We start from the raw sequence: 26,952 nt of genomic DNA, 5'->3' as shown, positions 1-26,952 counted from the left end.
TGGATGGCATCACTGACTCAATGGATATGAGTTTGAGCAAGCTCCAGAAGTTGGTGATGGATAGGGTAGCCTGGCGTGCTGCAGTCCATGGGGTCATAAAGAGTCGGACATGACTGAGCGACTGAACTGAACTGGAGCTTCAAGTTTCGGTGTCACAGAATGAACCCAACAAAGCTGCTGCTACTGATGGTACAGTATTTGGAAAAGTGAGCTGAACCCTCAGTCTTTATGATGTTTTGCTTCATGACCTAGGAAAAGGTGAAGAGGTTATTGTGACCAAAGGTGATTCTTGCAAGGAAAAGGTGGCAATATTCAAATTGAGCAACATATTTAAAGACTCACTGAGCATTTAGAATGTTACTATCAGTGACCAGGATAAAGAAAAATGAAGTGAACATCTGGCAAAACTTCAGGTGGAGTAACTCTGCTGAAGATTGCTGGAAGAAGTGACGTGGAAGAGGATGGAAATAGTCCCCGGTGCTCTGAATGCCGCAAGAGCTGCTGTTGACAAAGGCATCACCTGGGTGCTTTGCTTCAGTGCGTTCCAGGCTTGGATTCACTGCGCCAGCTAAGTAAAGGGCAAAAAACTGGCATCGAAATCATTAAAACATCCCTGAAAACTCTGGCAGTGACCACTGCTAAGAACACAGGTGCTGAAGGATAATGGATAGCTGAGAAATTTTTGCAGGGTCCCTCCAAAGCGGGGTGATTTCTTAAATATGGTGGGAAAAGGAATCATCAACCCAACTCAGACTGTAAGCAGTGCTCTGTTGGGCGCTGCCGGTTCAGTTTCTTGGTTAACACAGCAAAACTCACCATGCTGCTGAACTCCTAAAGTAGAGAAGGACTCTGGCATAGTAGAAGGGGGACAGCATTGGGGTGGCCCATGGTTTACAGGTGGCAGTGTAAGAGGGGGCGTGTTCTAATTCCTAGGAGAGTGCTTTGCTATTTTTAAAACATTTTTATTTTAGATTGGAGTATAATTAACAATGTTATGTTAGTTTCAGGTGTATAGCAAAGTGACTGTTACACACACACGTGTATCTAACCCTAACCCTATTTTGTGGCACAGGGAACTCTGCTCAATACTCTCTAAGAAGATAAATGGGAAAAGAACTTAGAATAGATTCATGCTTTGCTATTAATAATGGGCTGTGCAGCCATCTTCATGAGTGACTTCCCAGAAGTCAGCTGGAGGAGATGACCGGAAGACGGATGTTTAAGGGAATCACGGCCATGGGTTATTGCTTTTAGCCGCCTTTGTGATGCTGTCGTGTCTCCCCAGAACATCCTTTCTCCTCTTCTCTTCTTGGCTCCATCTCGGTCAGAGGCTGCCTTCTCTCTGTCTCTGTGTCTCAGGGAGAAGTCAGTGCCGTCTCCAGGCTCCACTTGGACCTCCGCTGAAACCCTCATTACACGGCCCCGTCAGATCTGGTTCTAGCAAATCTGCCGCATGGGCTCCTATGTCCGCATCCTGGGGCAGACACAGAGCCAGGCGCGTAGAAGGTTTCCAAAAACAGTGTGATGACTGAGCGGATGAATGACCCACTGTTAACAGAATCTGTGCTTTGAATTCATTTCTGGAAAAAGGAAGGGGTGACACTTGAAGCCTGGCAAGGCGAGGGGGTGTCGCACGTGTGTTCACGCCCACTTTTCAGTCTAGGCTCACTATTGATTGAACTCAGGAGCTTGGCTTTGTGGGTACTCAGTCTCTGGGATCCTGAGATTCATGCTGAGGACCCCAGAGGCCTAAACTTGGAAATGAAGCCACTAAGGGTCCAGCAGCAGTTCAGGGGGCCGACAAGAATAGAGCAAATAAGTCGGAGCTTGGATCACAGGGTGCCTGAAGCACTGGCCCGGGACTGTGGATCGGACACAAGCAAAAACTCAGTGTGTCCCTGTGAAAATCAGAAGCTTCAGCCTGTTACCATAAAAAGCCTCCAGCATCTCAGTAAATGCCAATCGTTCTCAAATGGAAATGTTTCTTGGGCAGGCAATTGAGACTCAGCACAGGACTTCTAGAGAGCAGAAAACCTTCCAGTCTCGCAGTCACTAGGGTGGACTTGAGAGGGGCGGTGAGAGGAACAGCGGGGCAGGCTAGGATCTGGCTGCAGGGAGGCACAGTCACTTGAGGATTATCATCAGGTCAGAGCAGCAGCGAGGGGGACACGTGCAAAAAGGAGCCAGCGCCGCCAGCTCACTCTCATCGCACGAGGGTTTCCCACATAACAGGGGTCAAGGTGATGGATAGGGTAGGAAGCTTCGTGTTCCCATTTCAAGAGCGCCTGCCAAGTGTCAGATATTTTACCAGGAGCTCCTTTCACTGCTAGTCACCTTGCAGGGTTAAAATGACTGTTCCCTCTTCAAATGAGGAAAGCAAAAGTGAAGGGGGTTGCCTTCCCTCCAGGGTAGCCCCTCACCCCTTGTGATCAGCAGCCACCGGGGGCATTTAAGAAAGGCTCTTCTCACTGTCATTCCTTGTAGGCTTAAAAAAAAAAAAAAAACAAAACACCAAAAACAAAACAACCAAGGAAACAATGAGAAGGACTGGAAATATCCTCACCTGGAGACAGAGGGTTTGATGACACAGTCTCAGTGCTCTTCCAGAACAGGAAGGAATTTTATAGAACCTCAACTCCTGGGCTTGCCAAATACTTTAGATAGAGGAACTTATTTCAACCTGCTTAGGTACATGCCTCTACAAATAGATCAAAGAGGGACTGCTTTAGCTGAAGTTGGGGTGGAAATTCCACCTGCTCAGCCCTTTGCAAAACAGCTGCTGGGAGAACCCCATGGTCTCCAAGGAACCCACTTTGAAAGTCCATTCTTTTGACCCACTTCTTTCCTGTTACATGCATGGGAGGACTCATGCCTTAAGATGGGATTGGTGACCTCAGCCTCTACTTTGCCTGGAAGCTTTTATATCCTTTTCTCTAGCCAAGACCCTTCTTCTCTGAGCTACAGATTGACAGAAGAGACAACTGTCTATCAGATAGTCTCCCAAACCCTGGCATCCCACACTACCCCAGAATCAATGCATCCCAAGCAAACTCCGTCCCCCATCTGCCTCTGCCAGGGACCATCTTGGTTAATATTGTCACTTATTTTACTCACTTACTCAAGATAAAAACCTAAGATTCATCTCTGACTCATTCATCTTCTTTCCCCCATCCCCTCTCACTCCCAAACCTGACATGTACTGAGTCCAGGGTGGTTGATCACAGAAGGATCTCTTCTGGTCTGTCTCCCCTTCTCCATCTCCTACTGCTTCTGCCTAAACTCTGGATATTCACTGTCATCTTTGAAAAAAAAATTTTTTTTGGCCATGCCATGAGGCATTGCAGGATCTTAGTTCTCCATTCAGGGTTTGAACTTGTTCCCCCTGCATTGGGAGTGCAGAGTCTTCACCACTGGACCACCAGGTAAATCCTTGTCAAGTTCTCATCCTCCAAAAACTCGTAGCTGTCTCCCATTATTTTCATTCTAGAGCAAAGATTTTTCGAAAATGAAAATGTGATCATCTCTCCACTCTTGTTAAAACTTCTGATCAACCTCTCACCACTATGGGGGGCTTCCCCCTATAGAAAGAATCCGCCTACCAATGCAGGAGAGGCAAGAGACCTGGGTTTGATCCCTGGGCCTGGAAGATCCCCTAGAGCAGGAGATGGCAAGCCACTGCAGTACTCTTGCCTGGAGAATCCCATGGACAGAGGAGCCTGGCAGCCTAGAGTCCATGGGGTCATAAAGAGTCGGACACGCTCACAAGCACCACTCTGGGATGAAGCCCAGCGTTACTGCAGCTTTTTATGACATGATGTGACTGCCTACCTCACTTTCCAGCCTCATAACTCTAGGTGCCCATCACAGCTCACGACTGCAGACTTTGCTCTAGGTCAGCAAATGTTTTCTGTAAAATGCCTCATCTCAGTTGCAAACTACCCGACTCCGGCAGCACTCAAGCAGTCATGGAAAATTTGTCTATTAATGAGTGTAACTGAGTTCCAATAACCTTTCATTTATGGACGCTAAAATTTGAATTTCTTATAATTTTCGTGTGTTATGAAATGTTCTTCTTCCAATTTTTTTCTTCAACTATTTAAAAATGTGGGAACTCCCCTGGTGGTCCAGTGGTTAAGACTCCGTGCTTCCAATACAGGATGTGTGGGTTTGATCGCTGGGTCAGGGAACTAAGATCCTGTGTGCCACGTGATATGGCCAGATTTTAAAAAATTATTAAAATAAAAAGAAGTGTAAAACCCACTTTTACCTTGAAGACCACATGAAAACAAGCAGAGAGCTGAGTCTGGCCTGCAGGCTGTGGTCCGCTGACCTGTGCTATAGACACACACAGATATTTGTGGTTCCGGAGACTTAGCACTTTCATGTTCTTGCTTGAGCTCTACCTGGAAGGCTTCTTCCCATTGTCTGTCTGGCCTCTTTTTGAGACTCACACTGAAGTCTGGCTTTCCTTAAGTGTCTCCAACAACATGAATTGCTCCTTTATCCACTCCCAGAACCTTTCATCAGGCCTCAATTATAGCTCTTCTCATACGGCCCAGAAGCTACAGACTCACGTCTGTTCCTCTTTTTAACCTGCTCTCTTTGAGAGCAGAGACTGGTCCAGTCAAGTTGATCTTTCTGTGATGTCACGTGGTAGGGTCACGATAGTGTCACAAGGGACACATTTCTTAAAAACGAAATATAGCTGCCCACCTTCCCACAGTCAGCTCCAGGCAGCACAAGCCTAGAACTCAGATCCTCTGTTACCATGCGGTTTTGGTTAGAATTGTGTGTGGCCGTGAACAGCCCTAAATTCTGATGCGACTGAGATAAGAAGGGAATGTGCTGTGTTGTAGGTGAGTTACATTTATTTATTTTAATTTTCTTGTTTGTTTCTCTGGGACAAAACCTCCACAGATACAGGAGTTGGGAATTACTAGCTCTCAAGGCCCTACATCCCTTGAGAGTCTAAGGCCATAAAGCCGAGCACGGGTGAGGCTGGTCCTGTGCGGATGACTCCCTAGGCCCATTCTTCTCCGCCCTGTCCCGTGCCCCGGAGCCGGACCTCTGTGGACAGCTAGAGAACCAGGAAGCCTGCCAGTCCAGCTGGCCTGCTGCCTAGGGCACCGAGCAGAGCAGGGCAGGCCCTCTGTTCCCTTGATCCTGCTTTCCTATTGGGCTGGCAGATGGGAAGCACAGCAGATATGATGGAGAGAAGGGCAAGATCTGGTTATTGATTCCTGGGCTCCCCTCCTGCACTGGTTACAGATTCCCAGCAGCCCCTCCTGCCCTAGAGGTTGGCAGTGGTCAGCCTCAGTTCTGCCAGGCAGCCCCTCTTCAATGGCTCCAGCTCCTACTCCCCCTTCCCTGGCCCTTCCCCTAGTGTGGTAACAGCCTCTCGGCTATTTATTCCCTGGGGACCTCATCATTGCTCTGGGTTCCTTTAATCTCACCCTCCTCTTTGTAGTTGGACCCTTCACTAAACCTTCTTCAGTTACAGCCACGCAGTAAGTATGCTCCTGTCTCCTCCTAGACCCCTGACTGAAACCTACCTCTGCTCTTCTTTGGGACTGAATTTACAAGCAGCAAAACTTAGAATGTTCTTTACTGGTTCCAAAGTTTTCATTCCTTTAGAGCAGTGGTTCTCAACTGGGGGAGATTTTGTGCTCAGGGGATATTTGGCAAAGTCTGGAGACTATGGTTGTCATGATTGTGTGTGTGTGTGTGTGTACACACACATGTGTGGGTGCTGCTGGCATTTAGCATCTTGTGGGTAGAGGCCAGGGATGCTGCTAAGCTGCCTGCAGTGCCCGAGGCAGCCCCCTACCGGAGGGAATGACCCAGGCTACAATGTCAACAGTGCGGAGGCTGAGAAACCCTGCTCTATAAAGTTGTCAGTTAAGTCTCCAAATGATTGCTGTAGACCCTTGCACTAGGTACTCGCAGTCTGGAAAACACTAGAGAAAGTTCCCGGGGGAGAATCATGTATTAACACAAGTGGCACCCACCACCGTCTATTAGCATGCCAGATCCAGATGAACTTGGCTGGCGTTCAAACCTGGGCTCCAACATTCTATGGCTGAGACCTAGAGCCACCATGGAACCCTCTCTGCAGCTCTCAGTCCTCATCTGTAAGATGGGGCTAGTGGTAGTACCTGCTTCACATAGCTGCTGTTAGAACTGAATGAACTAATATTTATTAGATGCCAAGTTCTTGAAACACGGGTACACGTGCACACCAACGTGCAAATCCTGTTCTGGGCTATGTTGTGGGAGGATAAGAGAGGACAGAGAGAGGATAAGAAAGAGTCTACTTTTGAGAATTTCGTAACTAACACCATTTTTCAGATTGTGGGTTGTTCCTTGCTATAGACTTGTGAAATTGATTTAAAAGCTGCAACTAACACTAAAAATTGGAAAAGAAATTTTCAGGGTGCATCATACTTACTAAGGGTAAATAGCACTTGGTGACATTTTCCTTTTAGGTCTACAGGTATATATGTGTGTCCAGGTTGTAATGGAAAAAAATGTATTTTTTTTTTTATGGTAGGATGAGATTAACAAAACAAAGTTTAAAAGCTACCAGTCAAATAAGAAAACTGAGGCAACCATAGCCCCATAGGAGAAGGCCTTGTGATTTTGCAGAAAAACTCACATAGGCCTGTGAATGAATTTGAGCTTCATCACTGACATGCTGAAAAAGCAGACATCACTTTGCCGACAAAGGTCTGTATAGTCAAAGCTATGGTTTTTTCAATAGTCATGTACGGATGAGAGAGTTGGACCATCATGAAGGCCGAGTGCTGAAGAACTGATGCTTTTGAACTGTGGTGCTGGAGAAGACTCTTGAGAGTCCCTTGAACAGCAAGGAGATCAAACCAGTCAGTCCTAAAGGAAGTCAACCCTGAATATTCATTGGAAGGACTGATGCTGAAGTTGAAGCTCCAATACTTTGACCACCTGATGCAAAGAGCCGACTCATTGCAAAAGGCCCTGAAAAAATGCTGGGAAAGACTGAGGGCAGGAAGAGAAGGGGACGACAGAGGATGAGATGGCTGGGTGGCATCATTGACTCATTGGACATGAGTTTGAGCATGCTCAGGGAGACAGAGAAGGACAGGGAAGCCTGGCGTGCTGCAGTCCATGGGGTCACAAAGAGTCAGATGCGACTGAGCGACTGAATAACAACAGGTGATAGGCTGTGTGATCTGGGTGTGTTTGGAGAGGTTCACAGTCTCTCTGAGCCTCAGCTTCCTTCTGAGATACGGGGATTAAAACACATTCATCACTGTGCTGAGGGGAGGATTAAAACACATAGGATGCCTGGTGCAGGGCTTGATGCATAGTAGGCGTGCAATGGACATGTGCTCCCGACCTTCTTGAGACTGCCTGGTCTGGGTTCTTGTTGCCTGTTGTCTGGCAGCAAACTCTAATCTATGACCATGACAAATAGGCCCTCAGAAACTTGACTTACATAAGAAACACCTGGAACCTCTTCAATCGGATGAAACAATGTTCATTTCTGCTTTTCTGTTTTGGAAAACATGACAGGAAGAGCTAAAGAGGTGCTTCACTCCCACTAAGGCCCAACCTCAGGTGCAGGGGAAAAAAAAAAGTCTCGAAGAAAGTTCTTGGAGCCAGGGTTTGTGAAGCTCATCAAAGTTGGTTTCCTGTTTGTTTTTTAAAAATAATTTCAAGGGAGTCCTGCTACCCAAGGCTAAGGGTGAGGCTGTGCATAAAAGATTCAGATTCTAGAGGTCATGTTTCTGCTCCCAGTGCTGCTTTTATCCCAGTTTCCAGCCTGAAAGACCTGGCCTGCCGGTGCCACATCTGGGGTGGGCAGGGTGCTCAGTGTTCAGCCCGAAGCCTCAGAGCCTCCGAGGTGGGGCATGGAAAGACAGGCTGCCCTGCTCCTCCCCGGGAGTCGGTGCTCCCTCCTAACGGTGGTGTGGCCTTGATCACTGCGCCCTCTTCCGTCAGGCCTGTATCCTATGCTCGCTGGTTGATACACGTATACTCACTCCCAATACAGTCCACTCTTTATTCCCCAGGGCCTCATACAGGGCCTTCTGCTTAATAGGCGGGCAATACAAATTCACATCGAATCAATCAGAATCAACTTCAGTTTGTAATTGGTGATTGGTGATTTAGTTTAGTAAGTTTTGTCTGACTCTCTTGCGACTCCTTGGACTGTAGCCCACCAGGTTCCTCTGTCCATGGGATTTCCCGGGCAAGAATACCGGAGTGGGTTGCCATTTCACCCTTCAGGGGATCTTCCCTACCCAGGGATAGAACCTGCGTCTCCTACATTGGCAGGCGGATTCTTTACCACTGAGCTACCAGTGTGTGCATGCAAGCTAAGCCACTTGGGTAGTATCCGACTCTTTGTGACCCTATGGACTGTAGCCTGCTAGGTTTCTCTGTCCATGAGATTATCCAGGCAAGAATACTGGAGTGGGTTGCCACACCCTCTTTCAAGGGATCTTTCCAACCCAGGGATCGAACTCGAGTCTGGGAAGCCCATAACTGGTGATAGCAATGGGTTAATGAGCAAGTTTGAAACCAATCCTCACTGTTGGTCTCCATGGATAAATTCTGTGTACTTTGGACAAACTCAAGGTTGAAAAGGAAGGTTGTTATCTATACCTACCATCCACTGGACTTTGGGATCTCCTCCAGGTGTGGAGGACTCCCCGCCTTAGGATTAATCCACTCCTTTCTATGGGCAACTCTCCTCTCGGAGTTAGGAAATTCATCATGGATGGAGCAGAAATCTGCTTACCTGCAGTTTCCACCTGCCATTTTTGGTCTGATCTCTTGCCCCTAGACAGCTCTTCCCAGATTTGAGCATCTAAGCTGGAGAGCTCCCTAAAGTTTCGTCTGTCGTTTGTCAAACATTTGTGTTCAACACGAAATGAATGGGAGGTGAGATACGGGCAGCTCTCCTACTTTACCCTGGGGTAGGCTAAACTCTGCCAGTGGGGGGGTGGGCTCTGGATTCGAGGGGCAGGGGTTCAGATAGCCTTGGGAAACTGGTTTAATTTCTCTGAGCCTCAGCTCCCTTGTCCATCACATGGAGATGGTGGCAGTATTTGCTTTACAGGGTAATGACGAAGATTAAGTGAGACGATGCTGATGAAGTGCCAACCCCAGCGCCTGGCTCTCAGGAGGCCCCTGGGATAAACTATTAAGATTCCGCTGGTCTGAAGAGGGGCAGCTCAGGGCACACTATTCTACACAATTCGAGAAGTGTCCTCCCTTGGACAACAGACCACAGCGGCAGATGCAGAGATGCTGAAATGCAGACCTCTGGGTCTACAAGTAAGAGCAGGACAACAGAGGCAAGTACACCCAGTCTGGGGACATCTCTGCCGCCCGGCCCTGCCTACCTTGGTACTGGGCGCTGAAGCCACGCTGGCGGTGGTTGCCATCCGACGTGAAGTGCAGTCGCAGCCAGTTCTTGCTGCTGATGACGGGGGCTGGGAGGCTGGCTCCGGTGAACCTGTGGGGACAGGAAGTGTGGGGGAGGGAGGTGAGGGACCACAGCTGGTGGAGACTGGGCACCCGGGAGTCTCTCCACCACCCACGTGTGCCGGGGCCTCTGCCCCGGCAGAAGGGAGGCCCACGCTGCCCCAGCCGCCCTCCAGTAAGGAGCCTGGGATCTGGGTGGCTTGAGCTGGTTCTTCCAGGGGCTCTTTCCACTGCTGAGAGGCTGAGCACGTGTGCTTCATTGCTTAGTCATGTCTGAGTCTTTGGGACCCCATGGACTGTACCCCACCAGGCCCCTCTGTCCATGGGATTTCCCAGGCAAGAATACTGGAGTGGGTAAGCATTCCCTTCTCCAGGGGATCTTCCCAAGCCAGGGATCAAATCCCATCTCCTGCATTGAAGGCGGATTCTTTACCACCTGAGCCACCAGGGAGATGCTGAGAGGAGGGGGCAGGCTTCAGGCCGGGAGCAGAGGACTCTTTCTCCCAGTGAGGTCTGGCCACCCCGGAGAGAGACCCAGCCTTCCCAGCAGAGGCCCACCACGCACCATTCCCTCCCCCCCACCCACCAGCAGATGTCCACACACCCACCTCCTGCAGAGCTCCACATGCCCCACGAAGATCCAGCCCCTGGACAGAGGAGCAGCCCCAGCTCTCCAGCAGAGGGTCAGCCCCTGCCCCCACCATCTCCCCCGCACTCAGGGGCGGAGGTTCAGCCACCCCAAGCAAGCCCCTCGGGACCTCAGAGAAGCCAGGAGAAGGGGCTTGGGCAGCCGCTTTGTGCAGCGCGCCCTTCCCAGGTGTGAGAGCCCTTCTGGGGTCGCTCACTAGGCCCTGGGTCTCCTCTGCCTCCTGCCCCATCCCTGCTGCCTCCACAAGAGGCCTCCCCCCTGCCCCTCGCCACCCCTCCTGCTTCCAGGCTGCCTCTCCTCCCTTAACTTAGCCTCCTCCGAGTTCTAGCCAGTCGGCTCAGTGGGTCGATGCCAGCATATGCCCCCCTGCTGCCGGTCACTGCCCTAGCCTTCTGCCCAGCTGCATCCTGAACCAGCTTTCACATCAATCAGATCTTTCCTCCACACTCAGGCTAAGCCCCCAATGCCCCTCCTCTCTCTGCTCATCCCCCACCCCCGCACCCTGGGAGCACCCGCTTCTCTCCTGGACCCCACAGCCTCCAGCAGCTGAGAACCAGTGTCTTCCTGCTCCTCCTCCCTGTTTCTGAATCAGGGACCAAACCTCCTGACACATCCCCTTCGGTACCATCCCTCCTACCCTGCCCGAACACCCCGATCATACCTAAGCATTCCAAGCTTTCTCCTTTCCCATGTCTTTGCCCTTTTGTTATTATTATTACTATGCATTTGGCTGTGTTGAGTCTCAGCTGCAGCATGCAGGATCTCCACTGAGTCATGTGGGAGCTGTCCTGTGGCATGTGTGGGTTTAGAGTTGCCCCGTGGCATGTGGGATCTAAGTTCCCCGACCAGGGAGGAACCCACGTCTGCTGCATTGGGAGGTGGATTCTTAACCACTGGACCAGCAGGGAAGTCCCACGCCTTTGCCTTTTCCGCCTGGAACATACCCACGAGTAACCCTCTCCCCTGCACCAGCCGTGTCACCCGAGATGACTTTGGGAAACCCGCAAATACCACGTCCCCATCCAGGAAGGTCTTTCCTACTCTCCTGGGCTCTGAAACCACACAGATTGGGGTTCAGATCCAGGCTTCACCACTTCCAATCAGTGTGACCAGTTACTCCATAGTTCTGAAAATGGAATGACAACACCAGCCTGGAGAGTCCATGGGAATAAGTGAGGGGACTTCCGGGTACACGACCTAGCCCGGTATCTGGCATGTATTAACTCAATAAATATAATTCCCTTTCCCCTCCTCTGTGATGCCACAGTAAGTTACTCAGACTGTAATTCATTTATCCAGGTGTGTGTCTCCCTAGGATGATGCCTCCAAGAGGGCAGTGCAGACAGGTGGGTAGAGGGGGGGAAGCAGGGGGCTCTGGAGTGATCGGCTGTGTCATCTTATGAAAATTACTTACATTCTCTGTGACTTTATCTGTAAAATGGAAATAATAATCCCTCCCTGAAAGGGTTGCAAGGATGGAATGAGATAATACACAAAAAAGACTCTAGCACCATCTCTAGCAAATAGAAAGCTCTCGGTAAGTGGCAGCTGATGTTTTATTCTCCATCATCTTTATTCTTCATCTTTGTACTGAGCACCTAACATAATGCTTGATACAAGCAGGTGTGTCAGGATTCCAGCAGGAAATAGGTGGCTCAGTCATCTGAGAATAATTCTGGGTGAATGAATGGTCTCTTCACCGTCAAGGATGGGGCAGAATTCTGAGGCCGGTAACAAGGGTATGGCTACCCCTCACAGACCTGGAAAGAAATGGTGAGCCCAGAAGCTTAGAAAGGACCCAGATCTTTGGTCAGCTGGGACTACAGTCAGTTTGCACAGATTCCCACCAGGAGGGAGCAAGGAGTGAAAACCTGGAACTCACTCTCCTGCCTCCCCTCCTCCCATCTACTGCTGACGCTTCTGTTGATCTAGCCCAATTGGAAGCCAGAGGGCAAGGAAGAATACTGGTGTAGTCTGACAAATAAGTCTTCCTAAGCATGGAACAGGGTAGAAAAGGGAGGGGAGACGATCTAGAGGGGTGAAAGGGAGACAGCTCCAGCATTGTGGGTCTCCATAAATGCGTATCAGAGAAAGGAACTAACCAAGGAGCCTCTCACCCTGAAAAACAGAGTTTTTACTATAATGAAAATGCTGACACACACCAAACTCCACGAATATCACCCATACTGCTATCGTAAGAGCTATAACAGAAACCAATTACTGTATTTTACCAGATCCCATTTAAAACAGTTTATTACAGGCATAGTCATTTAAGTTTTCTAAGGAGCCACAAACAGTATTGTGGGTTTTTTCTTCCTCAGGCCAAATTCAATTCTATCTCAATGACAAAGCTTGGAGGCTATTTACATAAGGAAGTAGAAATAGGGAGAATTTACCTGAATAATTCAGAACCAAAGGCTGTTTATTGCAAAATGGAATGAGGGGAGAGTGCTGGGGTCCCTAGAGCAGGATGAGAGCAATGATCTGGGTTGTAACTGGAATTCAGGAAGTCAGCTTTTCCAGCCCTGGGATCAACTTTAAGCCCCAACTGTACAGACAGGAGGAGCCTGAAGGGACATCACCCCCTCCCATTTCTCCCACACCTTCACCTGCTCCCAGGAATCTTATAACTGTTCATTCCCAAGGCTTCAACTCGGGGCCCTATGCATCTTTACTCTGTTCTGCTCCTGCCTCCTAGGACATACATGCACATTTGAGAGTTTTCTTGGTATCTATCAGAGAATTAGGGACTTAAATGCTGGAATTATCACATTAAACTTTGCCATTGCGATGGTGTCATGTCTTACTCAAAACTCTAATAAAAAGGAACTACTAACACCTACAACATGAAAGACGCTCAAAACTCTATCATTATGCTGAATGATAGAGTATATACTGTATGATTCTGTTTATATGAAACTCTGGAAAAGACGAATCAACAGTGAGAGAAAGCACATCAGTGGGTGCCCGAGGTGCGGGTGAGAGGTACAGGAAGAATTGCCTGGGAAGGAATACAGGGAACGGTCTTATATATAAGATGGTCTTGTCTTATATAATAAGATGGTGGATATACGGCACGCACAAATTTGTCAAAGTCCCCAGAACTGTACATTTAAGATGGGTCATTTTTTAATTGCCTCCTGAGAAATCTGTCTGCAGGTCAAGAAGTAGCAGTTAGAACCGGACATGGAACAACGGATTGGTTCCAAATTGGGAAAGGAGTACATCAAGGCTGTATATTGTCACCCTGTTTATTTAACTTATATGCATAGTACATCATGACAAATGCCAGGCTGGTGGATGAAGCACAAGCTGGAATCAAGATTGCTGGGAGAAATATCAATAACTTCAGATATGCATATGACACCATCCTCATGGCAGAAAGTGAAGTGGAACTAAAGAGCCTCTTGATGAAGGTGAAAGTGGCGAGTGAAAAAGCTGACTTAAAATTCAACATTCAGAAAATGAAGATCATGGCATCTGGTCCCATCACTTCATGGCAAATAGATGGGGAAACAATGGAAACAGTGTCAGACTTTATTTTCCTGGGCTCCAAAATTACTGCAGATGGTGACTGCAGCCATGAAATTAAAAGACGCTTGCTCCTTGGAAGAAAAGCTATGATTAAGCTAGACAGCATATTGAAAAGTAGAGATGTTACCACGCCAAGAAAGGTTCATATAGTCAAAGCTATGGTTTTTCCAGTAGTCATGTATAGATGTGAGAGTTGGACCATAAAGAAGGCTGAGTGTCAAAGAATTGATGTTTTTGAACTGTGGTGTTGGAGAAGACTCTTGAGAGTCCCTTGGACTGCAAGGAGATCCAACCAGTCCATTCTAAAGGAGATCAGTCCTGGGTGTTCATTGGAAGGACTGATGCTGAAGCTGAAACTCCAATATTTGACCACCTAATGCAAACAGCCAACTCATTAGAAAAGACCCTGATGCTGGGAAAGATTGAAGGCAGGAGGAGAAGGGGATGACAGGGGATGAGATGGTTGGATGGCATCATTGGCTCAATGGACATGAGTTTGAGAAAGCTCCAGGAGATGGTGCTGGACAGGGAAGCCTGGTGTGCTGCAGTCCATGGGGTCATAAAGAATCAGACATGACTGAGTGAATAGACAACGATCTTAACATAAATTATACATTTTTTGTTGTTCTTCCATAGCCAATTTGTGTTCAACTCGTCACAACCCCATGGATTGCAGCACGCCAGACTTCCCTATGCATGTATTAAATCATGCATTAATAGAGTTAATTAGCCCTTTCCTGGTGGCTCAGATGGTAAAGAACCTGCCTGCCACTGCAGGAGGTATAAAAGACGTGGGTTCTTTCCCTGGATCAGGAAGATCTCCTGGAGAAAGAAATAGCTACCCACTCAAGTATTCTTGCCTGAAGAATTCCAAGGACAGAGGATCCTTGCGGGCTACAGTCCATGGGGTCACAAAGAGTTGGACACGACTGAGCGACTCATACTTTCGCTTTCAGGGTTAATTAAAATCAAATCTTCAATGACTCTAATTCTTAGAGCCAAAGACTTCACCAGAGTCTACAAGTCTTAAAAAAGGCAGTGTGTCTTCACCTCTCCTTTCCTTGTTCCTTATTCCTTATAAAAGCCAGTGTGTCCCCTCTTTTCCTTATTGTTTATGCTCCAGCCACAAGGGTCTCCAGGCTGTTCAAAACTGGCCACACCCACCCCTGCCCCAGGGCCTTTGCACGTGATAGTTTTTCTGGCTGCTGACTGGCTCTTCTCCCAGACTGCCATCTGGCTCACCCTCTCACTTCCTCAAAGTCTTGTATCAAATGTCACCTTCCCAGCGAAGTCTTCTTGGCCTGCCTTCCTTCTCTGAGTACGTCACACAGACAGACGTAGACACACAGACAGACGTAGACACACACACACACACACACACACACCATTGTGCAGTCAAACAGAAGACCTTATGTGAACTGCTTTTTTTGTGCCTCTCTGCCATTCTACAGGCGGCACAGTGGTAAAGAATCCACCTGCCAATGCAGGAGATGTGGGCTTGATCCCTGGGTCAGGAAGATCCTCTGGAGAAGGAAATGGTAACCCACTCCAGGATTCTTGCCTGGAAAATTCGGGACAGAGGAGCCTGATGGGCTATAGTCCATGGGGTTGCAAAGAGTTGGACACGACTGAGTGCACACGCATGTACGCAAGACTTTGTACCTGCTGCTGTCTATGCCCTTTCCCATTGCACCACCTGGCTGCACAGAGACGTTAAGAAACTTGCACAAGTTCACACAGCTAGTAAGTAGCAGAAGTGGGATTCAAACTCACCTCAGATAGAGCCTCTGTACTCAGGGAAGGCAGGGGAACTGTCGAAGCTGAATTCCATTCTGTTCCTTTACTTTCCCTCCCTCCTCCCCCCAGGATCCTCTTTAATTTTGCTCCCTGTTAGAATCATAATTAAAGGAGAGAAACACAAAGAGAGACTCCCCCCCTTCAAATCTTTCTGTCCACATTAACTTCACTATGGGGGGCTTGGGGAATTCCAAGTTCACCCAGTAAATTGCTACCATAGTACAACATAAAATGTATTTAAGCAATTATGCTCAATTTTTTTTTTCTTTTTGGTAAATTGACTTCTGTTAAATGGGGCTTCATTAATGGAATCTGGCTTGGGGAGAATAAAAAAAAAATCACTCCCTCTAATGCATGTAGTTGATTATGGAAAAAGTGGCTTTGAGTTCCTCAGCAGAAAGCTCTAAGCTGTGCTTCTGGTAATAGAGCTCAGAGCAAACTGCATGGAAAGCATCTCTTCTTAAGAAACTTCTCATACAGTCTGCAGGTGGGGTGCTGAGAGACACGCCCCACAAGATGACAACAGTAATCTGCAAGGAATTGCTGCCTAATTTTAAACTGAGAGGGAGGAAGATGAGGAGGGCTTGGTTTAAGTCTCAGCATCCCTGAACACGGACAGCTTCAGGAGAACATTCATTCATTCATTTACTCACCAAGCACATACTATGTACAAGGCACCGTGCTTGCCGGAGGGTACCACTTCCACCACGGTTCCCTAGATACAGAAGTTCCTGCAAAGCCTATTATCTACAAGGTTTGGCTCCACCATCTCCTTCTCTGTGCAGCCTCTGCTCCTCAGTCAAGAGTCTCTGGCTTCTGTGCTCCCAGCACACCTTCTGTGGGCTTTATCTCTTAACCAAGCTACGTGCACAGCCTGGATCAGATTCATGCTTGAAGAATCTTTCCAGGCCACGCAAAAACCACCCTTCTACTGCTGAGGCTGAGCAGGGAGAATGTGACATATTGCATGTGCTCGCCACTCCACTCCCAAGCCCTCTACCCTTCCCACCTGCTGTCTGCTCCCCTCCCTGGGGGATGCAGAGAACACTATGACCCAACCAGGGAGACCCTTGTGGAAATGTCCCGGTGGCGGCGGCAAAGGGCACCAAGGCCCTGGTTGGAGGCTGCTTCCCACTCCCCTGCCCGAGCTCCTTCTCACCCTTGAAGCGAGCCTTTATTGATTCAGCCCTGACATCCAGTCTCATCACAAATGAGTTCCATATTGTTTTTTCTTTAGCCAAAAGCCCAGGACTCTTGCTGTATTGAGAAAAAACCTTTCCCTAAGACAAATCCACGATGTTACTTCTTTTCCAGGAACTGTGTGAATGCCTGGGGTGAGTACAAGTCTCTTTGGCTGCTGGAGTCCCCCAGCCTCTAGACTTACCTTTGGAAAGAGGCCCCTTGGCTCCCCCAGGCTCTGGATCCCAGCAGGGCCTGTCCCACCCTGGGTGCCCAGGCAGTTCAGAGATGCCTGAGCTACCCTATGAAGATTCAACTCCTGGCTACCTAACCATATGCTTGGGGGTCGTTTACTGTGCTCTGAACAAACCAAAGCTTCCCCGCCCCCCATCACTCCTGCTCCTCAGAGCATCCTCTCCTGGTGGTCCACACCCCCCTGCCAGCCACCACACCCCCCTGCCAGTCACCACACCCCACTCCCAGCCACCACACCCCACTCCCAGCCACCACACCCCCCCTGCCAGTCACCACACCCCACTCCCAGCCACCACACCCCCCTGCTAGTCACCACACCCCCCTCCCAGCCACCACACCCCCCTGCTAGTCACCACACCCCACTCCCAGCCACCACACCCCACTCCCAGCCACCACACCCCCCTGCCAGCCACCACAGCCCACTCCCAGTCACCACAGCCCTGCCCACGGTCACCACCACACCCTGGCACCATCCTAACTCCTTCCACTCCTTCACTCCTGTGGCCAACTGTGGCCACGTCTTCTCCCCCTTGTGACCGTATCATCCCTCCCCCTCACTACAGAGACAGCCTTCTGACGGGTCCTCTGCCTCCATCCATCTTCCATACTCTGTGAGGGCATCTGCTCAAGTCACTGCCTCACGGGAAACCCAAGGTCCACTCGGTCCAGGACATGTGTAAGTTGCTCAGTCATGTCCAACTCTTTGTAATCCCGTGGACCGTCACCTGCCAGGCTCCTCTGTCCATAGAATTCTCCAGGCACGAATACTGAAGTGGGTTGCCGTGCCCTTCTCCAGGGGCTCTTCCCAGGGGTCTGGGACCAAACCTGGGTCTCCTGCATTGTAGGCAGATTCTTTATTGTCTGAGCCACACCAGGGAAGCCTGGCTCCCGGATAAAGCCTAACCTTTTTTATGTCTTCCTTCTCCCTTTTGTGACACCTACTTTGAGCTCCAGACACTTCCCAGTCTCTATGTCTTTGCATATGCTGTTCCCTCTGCCTAGACTGCTGTTCCCTGCTTCCCCATCTGACTACCTGGGAAAATATCACTGATCTCATAAACCTAACCAAATGCCTCCTTTCCTCCCCTCCCCCTCTCCCTGCCCCCATGGGAGCAGCAGTGCCCTGCACGTTTCCCTCTGTACCTGGGACATGCCCCACCATTGTCCTGACCACAGTAAATAGTAATCATCTTTTGACTTGACGACCACCTTGCTCACTCAGAGGTGCGCTCCACAAGCACCAGAGCAGAATTTTCTTTGTCTCCATGTGTCTAGCAACACAGCAGAGCGCCCGGCACACAGAACAAATCAGTCCCCGAGAACCGGGCTGATAAGCTACACTAACTGCCTCTTTTGTCAGTAAAGTTTCCCTGGGTCACAAGCGTGCTCATTCATTTACATATTGTCTGCTTTCATGTTACAAAGGCAGCGCTGAGTTGTTGTGACAGCAACTAGAACCCGCAATGCCAAAAATATTTATCTTGTCCTTTACAGAGTTTACGGGCATTGACTGCAGAAGCCTTGCGAATGATGCAGTCGGTTGGTAAAAAATAATTTCTAAGTGCATGCTAAGTTGCTTCGGTCATGTCCAATTCTCTGCGGCCCTGTGGACTGTAGCCCATCAGGCTCCTCTGTCCATGGGATTCTCCAGGCAAGAACACTGAAGTGGGTTGCCTTGCTCTCCTCCAGGGGATTTTCTCAACCCATGGATCAAACCCACGCTCCTGTGTCTCCTGCACTGGCAATTGGGTTCTTCAACATTAGTGCCACCTGGGAAGTGGGGAATAATAAAAGCATACATTCATAGCTTAAACATTTCATTACAATAGAAATATACTTGAAGGTACTTTTTTTTTTTGGCCAGTCCATGTAACGCCAGAGCAAGGTCTTTCCTTTGACCACAGGTTTATTCTCTGCATTGTCTATCTTATATAAACCCCACCCACAAGGCATCACTCACCCTTTCCAATTTTGCCCCAGCTCATCCAGTCTACAAATGTTTATGGAGCACCTGCGATGTGCCAGGCATTGTGCTAAGCACTGGGAATGCAGCAGCAGGCCAGACAGGCCTGGTCCCCACCTTGATGGAATCGGTTCAGTGGCATGCTGTTCTCTCCCTCATTCACACCTAATATTTAGGAAGCAGTTCTTTTCAGAGCGTCTCCTTCATGGAACTGTGCCAAAGCATTCAATTTAGCTTCTAGAGGCACAACTCTACTTCCTTTCACACTCATATTTCATCAGTTTATGTGATGTTTAATTTAAGTCACATAATTACAATAACAAGTATGACTGGCACCAAGAGAGCTGGCAACGAACCTATCCGATTCTCAGAAAATCCAAGGCTCAGCTGGTGGGAGCGTTGGGTGCACAGGCGTTGCAGGTGGGGGTGGGAGACAGCCCACAGGCAGCGGGGGCTGAGTGCCGTGGGGCTCGAGCAGGGAGATCTATCAAGCCTGGGAGTGCCAGCAACTCCGGGAGCTGCTCGGGGGGAGAGGGTCCAAGCACTTTTATGGCACAAGTTTTGTGAATGAATGAATGAATGAGAGAACAAGCAGATGGCAGTCTCTTGCTTTCGACAGTGCGGTATCTTTTCTTTTCTTTTTTTAAAATTATTTGTTTATTTTATTTATGTACTTATCTGCACCAGGTCTTAGCTGTGGCATGCAGACTCTTAGATGCTCTAGTTTCCTGACCAGGCCCCCTGCACTGGGAATGCGGAATCTTAGCCACTGGACCACTAGGGGAGTCCTGGGGCATCTTTTTGAATGCTGTCCCCTTTGTGATCAAGAGAATGGGGTCAGCTAGTCTCTTGTGTTTGTTTTTGGCCACATGGAGAGGCAGGTGGGATCTTCCCTGATCAGGGATGGATCCTGGGCCCCCTGAAGTGGAAGTGTGGAGCCCTAACCACTGGACAGCCAGGGAATTCCCCGGAAACAGCTAGCCTCAGAACTCGGAGAACTTCAGAGGCCTCCCAGGTCTGCTGTCTGGCTGGGCACACAAATCCCAGCTCCTGCATTCTGGACACAGGGTCAGTCAAGGTCTGTTCTTAGTGTTTCTAAAGATCAAGAACTCACTTCCTGGCCAAACTCTCTCTGTCTACTTTGACGCACTCCCACCCTTTCTCTAGCTACTTCCTTTTGACCCATCTGGGGTCATCTTAAAGCCACTGGTTCCAGGAAGCCTGGTGAGCTTCTCCTGGGTATCTCATTTTCTCTTGCAAAGAATAATCCTTGCACTTTCTCCATCACAGTGCTTGTCTCATCACACATCACACAAGAATCTGCTTCCCCACAAAGCTGTGAGCTCCCTGAAGACAGGAGCTATTTCCTTCTCATTTAGTTCTTCTCTCAGTACTTTGTGAGTGTCTGACACATGGGAAGGGCTCAGGAAATGCTGCTCACAGGAAAAAGGAACACTGGACTCAATGACTGAAGGAATGAATGAGGTCCTGCTGGAGGAAGCAGAGGGCACAGGTGGGGAAAGCAGAGGAAAAGACAGAAGAGCAGGGAAGCCTGGGGACATTAAGGAGCGGCTTGGGGGCCATGCGGGTTTCACCTTGGTCTCCCATGGAGATGTGCTGCCCGCCCTGTACCAGCTGCTGGTACCTTTTGGGGAAGCTCTTCTCATGGTGACATGGCCCCAGTGCAGCAACCCCAGTGGAGTTTGGTAATCAATGTGGGCAAATGTGCTCTCTTCCCCAGAAGCAACTCAATAAACTCGACAAATTACCAGCGTTCTTCCCTGCTCAGCTGACTATGAGCTCCAGGGACCCACACAAACTACAGCAGGGAAATGCACTGCCTCCAGACGCACCGCTCCCTGGAGGGCGTGTGTCTGAGCCGCCGAGGGCCGGGGGACAGGACCCCTGGCTGTGTCTGCTGTTGGGATGAGAGTGTCATCACGATGGGCTGTGAGATGAGCGAGGCGCACACCGGGAAGGTCCAGGGACCGGCTTGGGGCATCAGTTCCTTCCCCAGCTCAGCTGCCCACTGGGCATGGCTTCCTGGTGAGGGTTCTCCTGCCTCTGGGGACAGGCTGTGCCCCTGAGGCTAACGTGAACAGAATGGGGTTGGATCTGGAGATGGGAATTTGTGCTGGGTACCAAGATCTGGGCACAACGGCGCGTGCTGGATCCCCCACGACTTCTCAGGGGATGCTCAACTCTCTCTTTGTCTGTCTCCAGCTCTAAATCGGGCAGCTCTACGCTTTTCTGAGTAGAGTTTGAAGATCAGTCTCCGTCCCTTGACCCACAGCTCCTGGAAGGGGCAGCCTCGTGGCCCCGGGCCATAGTTGAATGGATTGGGGGTGGCCATGTGACCCGTACTGGACGGATCAACTGATGGGACTCTACGCGCATGTTGATAACAGAAGGCCCCACAGGCTTGGCTCTCCTGGTAGAGACTGGGGAAAAGGGTGTTCCTGCATCAGCTCTCCCAGCTCTACTGCTACCTCTCCCACCTCATTGCATCACTCTTGTAAGATGGCCTAAGCCTCATATCTCTGCACACCTCCATCTGCACGTGCTCTGGTCTGACTGGGACACAATCTAAGAGAAGTCTGGGTCCTGGTCAGCTGCCCGGCCCTCAGCTGGCCACTCCCTGCCCCCAGCTCAAGTCTCTGTTGCTGCAGATAGACCTGAGATCCAGCCTAGAGACCTGATGGCCCCCATACCCGAAGATGCTAAAGTCAGCTCCCACCAGGCTTGGCCCAGGAACAGGGTACCGGCTTCAGGAGCCTGGTGACGGAGGTGTGCTCACATGCTACCTAGACCCTCTCTCCTTCCTGGTTCCGGTCTCTGTCTCTCCCTGTATTTGAATCTGGGCTCAACGGTTAAGTAGCTGTGAAATGTAGGCATGTGCTGGCAGTTCTCTGAGCCTCAGTTTCTCCATCTGTGCAATGGGATACCTGTGCATATAATGTGTCCAGGACTACTGACACACAGTAGGTGTCTTGCAAATGGGAACTATTTCACTCTCTTGCTTAGATTTGAGAAGAGAGGAGATGAGGTGAGTGCCTTGAACCCTACACTCCAGAGAACACAGGGATTAAGCAGACCCCAGCACAGCCAGGCCTCGTCTCCCTGGGGAATAAGGATGCCTGCATCTACTCTGTCGACAGCACGGGGCAGGGCCACGCTGTGGCCCCCAGCGTCACCAGGACACTTGGCAGTCACCTCCCCTCCCCACCTCCGGCAGCCCAGGCCTGGCCTCCACCGGCTCTGCTTCCTCAGCCTTGCCCAGCTTCTGCCTGTCACTGCAGACAGACTCAGAGAAGGGCCCTGCCCTCATTCCAGGGAGGGTGGCAATGCCTGCCTTCTAGAGGCCTCTGGGGACTACATTTGGATAATACTTCTCATCCAGAGGAAATGTTTGCAGATGGCTGATCGAGGAGACGCCCACGCCAGCCTTTGCCTGCCACTCGACTGCCATTCTGAGTCTGAGCATCCTCAATGCTCCTTCTCCTCCTCCACGAGGCAGCTAGCCAGCCCTGCCTGATGGTTCAGCAGCTCTGAAGCCGTAGCTGAGGGAGTGAGTCTCCCAGGTGGTTGGAGAATGGGTGGGCTAAACTGTCCTGGGGACTGCGATGCTAAGGTCAGCAAGGAAGCTATCCTAGAGTCAGACGAGCTAGATTCTGATCCTGCCTCCACATCCATGGGCTCTGTGACCTAGAGGAGGTCGCTGTCCCTCTCTGAGCCTCTCCTTCCCTGGTGTGCATCTTACAGTGCGACTGTGGTGATTCAAGGTGATGCTCATAAACTCTTGCTAGGCTCCAAGACACAGCAGCCATCATTTGTGGCTGTGTCATAGCTCCGGGCAGCAAGGGAGACTCGTGGGCAAAGGAACTAACATTTACTGAATCCAGCGCAGTTGGGGGCAGAGTTAAGCATGTGGGCCCTGGAAGGCACTTTACCTGGGTTCAAGTCTCAGCTCTACACTTCCCAGCTGTCTAACTCTGGGCAAGTAACTGACCTGCTTTGTATCTCAGTCTCCCCATGTATTTGATATGGATAACAGCACCCTACTCATAGAACTCTAGGCGATTTACGTGAGATAATGAGTTCACAAGCTCTCAATACAGGACGTGGCACATACTACGTGCTCAAGAAACATTCACTCTGATGGAGGGGCCAAGATGCGCCAACGCTGTCCACATACTATCTGAACAACAAGCCAGAGACCTGGCCGTTATGTAGAGCAGACACAAGCAGAGGGGAGAGGAAGGAGACAGGAAGGAAGACTTGGAAATGGGGGAGGGGAGGGTTCCTGGATTAGATCACTCACCCCCATCACCCCTAAGCTAATGTCTATACTCATGGTTTCAAGTGGCAGAAGTCCAGACCAAAGCAGAGTGGGGTAGAGAAGAAATTAGTGGCTGCTGTCGTCATACTGTAGCTGGCTCCAGGGACGACTAGATCCAAGGACTCAGGTGCCCTGGGCCTCTCTGGGCCCGTCTCTGCTGCGCTCTGTCTGCTGGCTTCTTCTGCTGCAGATGGTGGACTGGAGGCTGGGACTGTGGCCACAATTACCAGCTCCCTGATTTACCCTCCTAGCTTCACCTCCAGAGAGATGATCTCTTCCCTTGGGTCCAGTTAGAACAAGCTCACTGGGAGCCTCTGAGTAGTCTAGCTAGGCATGTGCCCACTCCTGGGGCCCCAGGGAATGGGCTCCTGCTGGAACCCCCATGACTGATTTTGGGGACCACTCTCCCAAAGAAGGAGTGTGCTTGAAAGAAGGGAGCTAGGCACTGCGGCTGAAAGAGGCAGGGGCTTGGATGGAAACATCAGGGGCCAGGCTTCCTACTCTGGGTGTCAGGAAGGGCCTCCATCAAGGCCAGTGAGGGGTACCCACAGCTGGCCGGGGGATTAACTCTCCAAAGTCGGTCTTGTTCTAGATCTCATCGTCTCCCCCTTTGCTGCATCTTGCCAAAGGTGAACAGGTACACCTGCCCCCCACCACGCTGACCCTATTCTTACACCTGATCATCTGTCCCATTTCCTGTCCACATGATCCACTGGGCTGGATGCTGACCCTGCCTGTACTTGGCTTTGGCCAGCATAACCCCAGGGAAATGGACCCAGGCTCTGAGTGTACCTGCAGACGCTGGTAGGGTTCAGCCATCTAGGTCAGCCCATCTGCTGGACTCAGGGCCTCCTATGACCCGGGGGTAACTTCACCTGATGTGTCTGGAATAAGGATCCACCCGAAGGGAAAAGTCTCTCCCTGAGTCCTGTAAGTGCTGAGATGTAGACACCTTCTCTCTTTCCACCTGCTCTCTTCCTGCAATCCTTGGCCTTGGTCCTTCCCAGCTCCTCCTTCTCCCTGGCCTCAAGGAAGTTCCTAGACCACCAGCAGAGGAAAACACATAGACTTCAGAGTCAAACCAACCTGAGTGTGAGAACTGACTCTTCCACTCACTGCTGTGAAATGTGAATAGTTGCAAAGACAGTATGGAAATTTCCTGTACACCCCTCCCCCAGGTTCCTCTAATATTAGCATCTTACATAACTATGATCCATGTATCAAACTAAGAAATCAACATTATGAAGTATGCATGTGCATAATCTCTCTCTCTCTAGGCTTTTGGAGGTGATCTACCTAAAGCATTGTCGTCATTTGCATTGAACTATCACAGTCACATCTGATTGAGTAACATTTCTTGGCATGAGGTCAGCACCAAGGAGTCTAGATCTGCCTATGACCCTGCCTCCTTCGCCCATCTGGCTTCCAGGAAGTGGCAGATGTTTCTCTCTACCACCACCTTCCTTCCTGAAACATATCCATCCCTCAAACACTGCTTATTAACGGCCATGAAAGCAGCAGTCACACTGCCCCAGCTGTGTGTGTGTGTGTGTGTTTTGTGTGTGCGCGTACGTGTGTGCACATGAGTGGTGAGTGAATGAACTGAAAGACTGTAAGCGTGAATTAACTGGTAAGCCAGTGAGTGAATTAGTGACTTAATGAGTCAGCCAGTGAGTGAAGAAGTGTGTAAAATTGAGTAGATCATGCTCCCTGCTCCCTCAACTAATCCAATCAGCAGTGGCATAAATTTTCTCATCTTTATTAACTAACACAAGCGGGGGTTAGAATAGCACTGGGATAGTTACAGACCACTAGCTGGATGCGAAGGATAACTGTGTTCATTTTCTAGTGCAGCTTTCACAAATCACTGCAGATTCAGTGGCTTGAAGCAACACAGATTTATTTTCTGACGATTCTGGAAGTCAAAGTGGGCATCGCTGTGCCAAGGTCAAGGTGTCTGTGGGGCTGCACTCTCTCCAGAGGCTCTAGAGGTGAAATCTGTCGGCTTGCCTTTGCCAACTTCTAGTAAGTCACCTTTGTTTCTCCTCCAACGGCCTCTTTCCGTACCTTCAAAGCCACCAGTGTAGCCTCTTCAAGCCCCTCTCTGACCCACTACGTTTGTCATCACATCTCTGTCTCTAACTCTCAAACGCCTGCTTTCCTCTTACAAGGACCCATGTGATTACATCAGGCCCACTTGGATAATCCAGGATAATCTTCCCATCCCCAAATCCTTACCATAATCATATCTGTGAAGTCCCCTTTGCCATGTGAGTTATGTATTCACGGGCTTTGGGGCTTAGGACACGCACTTCTTCGAGGAGCCAGTTTTCTGGGTGTCACAGGTGCCTTGCTCAGAGGGCAAGAGCAGCACTGATCCTCAGCCCCAGGAGGGACAGCCGCAGGGGAGGCAGGAGAGAGCATCACGGCAGTGACCACGTGCCTCTGCCAACTACTTTCTCGTGTTGCTGTTGTCGCGACCTGGGATTTTTAAAGTTCCCCAAATTTGAGGCTTGCCCCCAAATTTGAGAAATGCTGTGATGAGAAGATATGCCAGAAGCATACAACTGTTGCAAGTGAGGGTAAAAATTTGCCCCTACGATTCCCGGAGAAGGATTAAGAACACGGCGCCTCAACCCTGCGTACATATTCCTATCAGTTGGGGAGATGAAAAACAACTTATGTTGAAACGAGAACAGAATAGCAAAGACAGTACAGAAATTTCCTGTATACCCCTCCCCCAGCTTCCCCTAATATTCGCATCTTACATAACCATGGACCATGTAGCACAACCACACTGGTATACTGCTATTGGTTCAGTGGAAGACTTCATTCTCATCTCCCCCAGGTTTCACACTCAGGCCTCCTTTTGCTCCAGGATCCAGTCCAGTATTTCTTGGGCATGGAGTCATCACGTCTACAGAATCTCCTCTAGTCTTGTCAGTTTTTCAAGCTCTCGTTTGCTCAAGACTGTGACACTTTTGTACTGATCAAGTATTTTGCAGACTGACCTTTGATTTGGGTTGGTCTGATCTTTTCTCCTGATTATACACCAGGGTTATGGATGTAGGGGAAGAATACGACTGGGGGAGATGATTTTATTATCACATCATAGAAGGTGGGTGTGATATCAGGGTGGTCTATTACCAATAGTCTTCACATGGACCCCTTGGTTACTGTAGCATCTGCCCCCTTCCTCCACTATAAAGATGTCCTCTGTCCTTGTCCACACTCTACTCATTAGAAGTGAGTCCTAAGTCCTGCCCACACTGCAGGGGAGGGGCAGGGCCAGGTGCTTTACTCCCATCCTTTCAGTGAATCCTCACCTTGACCATTTCACTCCACATCCAGCCAAGACTTGCCCAAAGTCCCCCAGCTACTGCATGGCAAAGCTCATACTGGAGCTCAGGGTCTGTCTGGCTCCAGAGGCCAAGCTCTTTCCACTTCACGTTATCACTGCTGAGTGAAGAGGCTCTCACAGCCTCTGAGGTGGGGGCTCCAGCCCAGCCTGCCTAGACAAATGTTTTTCAAATCTACCCCTGGCTTGTGACCCATTCACGAGATCAGACTGTGGGGGTGCATCTTATTTTTATTTATTTATTTTTGGCCAGGCCACGTAGCATGCAGGATCTTAATTTCTTGACCAGGGATCAAACCTGTGTGCCCTGCATTGGGAGGCACAATGTCTTAACCATCTGATTGTCAGGGAAGTCCCAGGGGTGCATTTTAAAAAAGAAAATAAAGTACAGGAGATTATAAGAGTAT

At 49.8% G+C, this 26,952-nt stretch overlaps 1 protein-coding gene across 2 annotated transcripts in view; it reads right to left on the bottom strand.

Moving 5' to 3' along the window:
* The window catches only part of CSMD2 (CUB and Sushi multiple domains 2), a 679,919-nt gene that overhangs the window by 324,672 nt on the left and 328,295 nt on the right, over window positions 1-26,952 (bottom strand). For both annotated transcript variants that reach the window (XM_043461986.1, XM_043461987.1), the window contains exon 6: window positions 9,390-9,502. In XM_043461986.1, the coding sequence (XP_043317921.1) occupies window positions 9,390-9,502 (113 nt within the window). The remainder of the gene's footprint in view (window positions 1-9,389; window positions 9,503-26,952) is intronic.

The sequence above is a fragment of the Cervus canadensis genome, chromosome 2, assembly GCF_019320065.1.
Source record: "Cervus canadensis isolate Bull #8, Minnesota chromosome 2, ASM1932006v1, whole genome shotgun sequence".
Lineage (NCBI taxonomy): Eukaryota > Metazoa > Chordata > Mammalia > Artiodactyla > Cervidae > Cervus > Cervus canadensis.
This window is presented reverse-complemented; position numbering and strand designations above follow the sequence as displayed.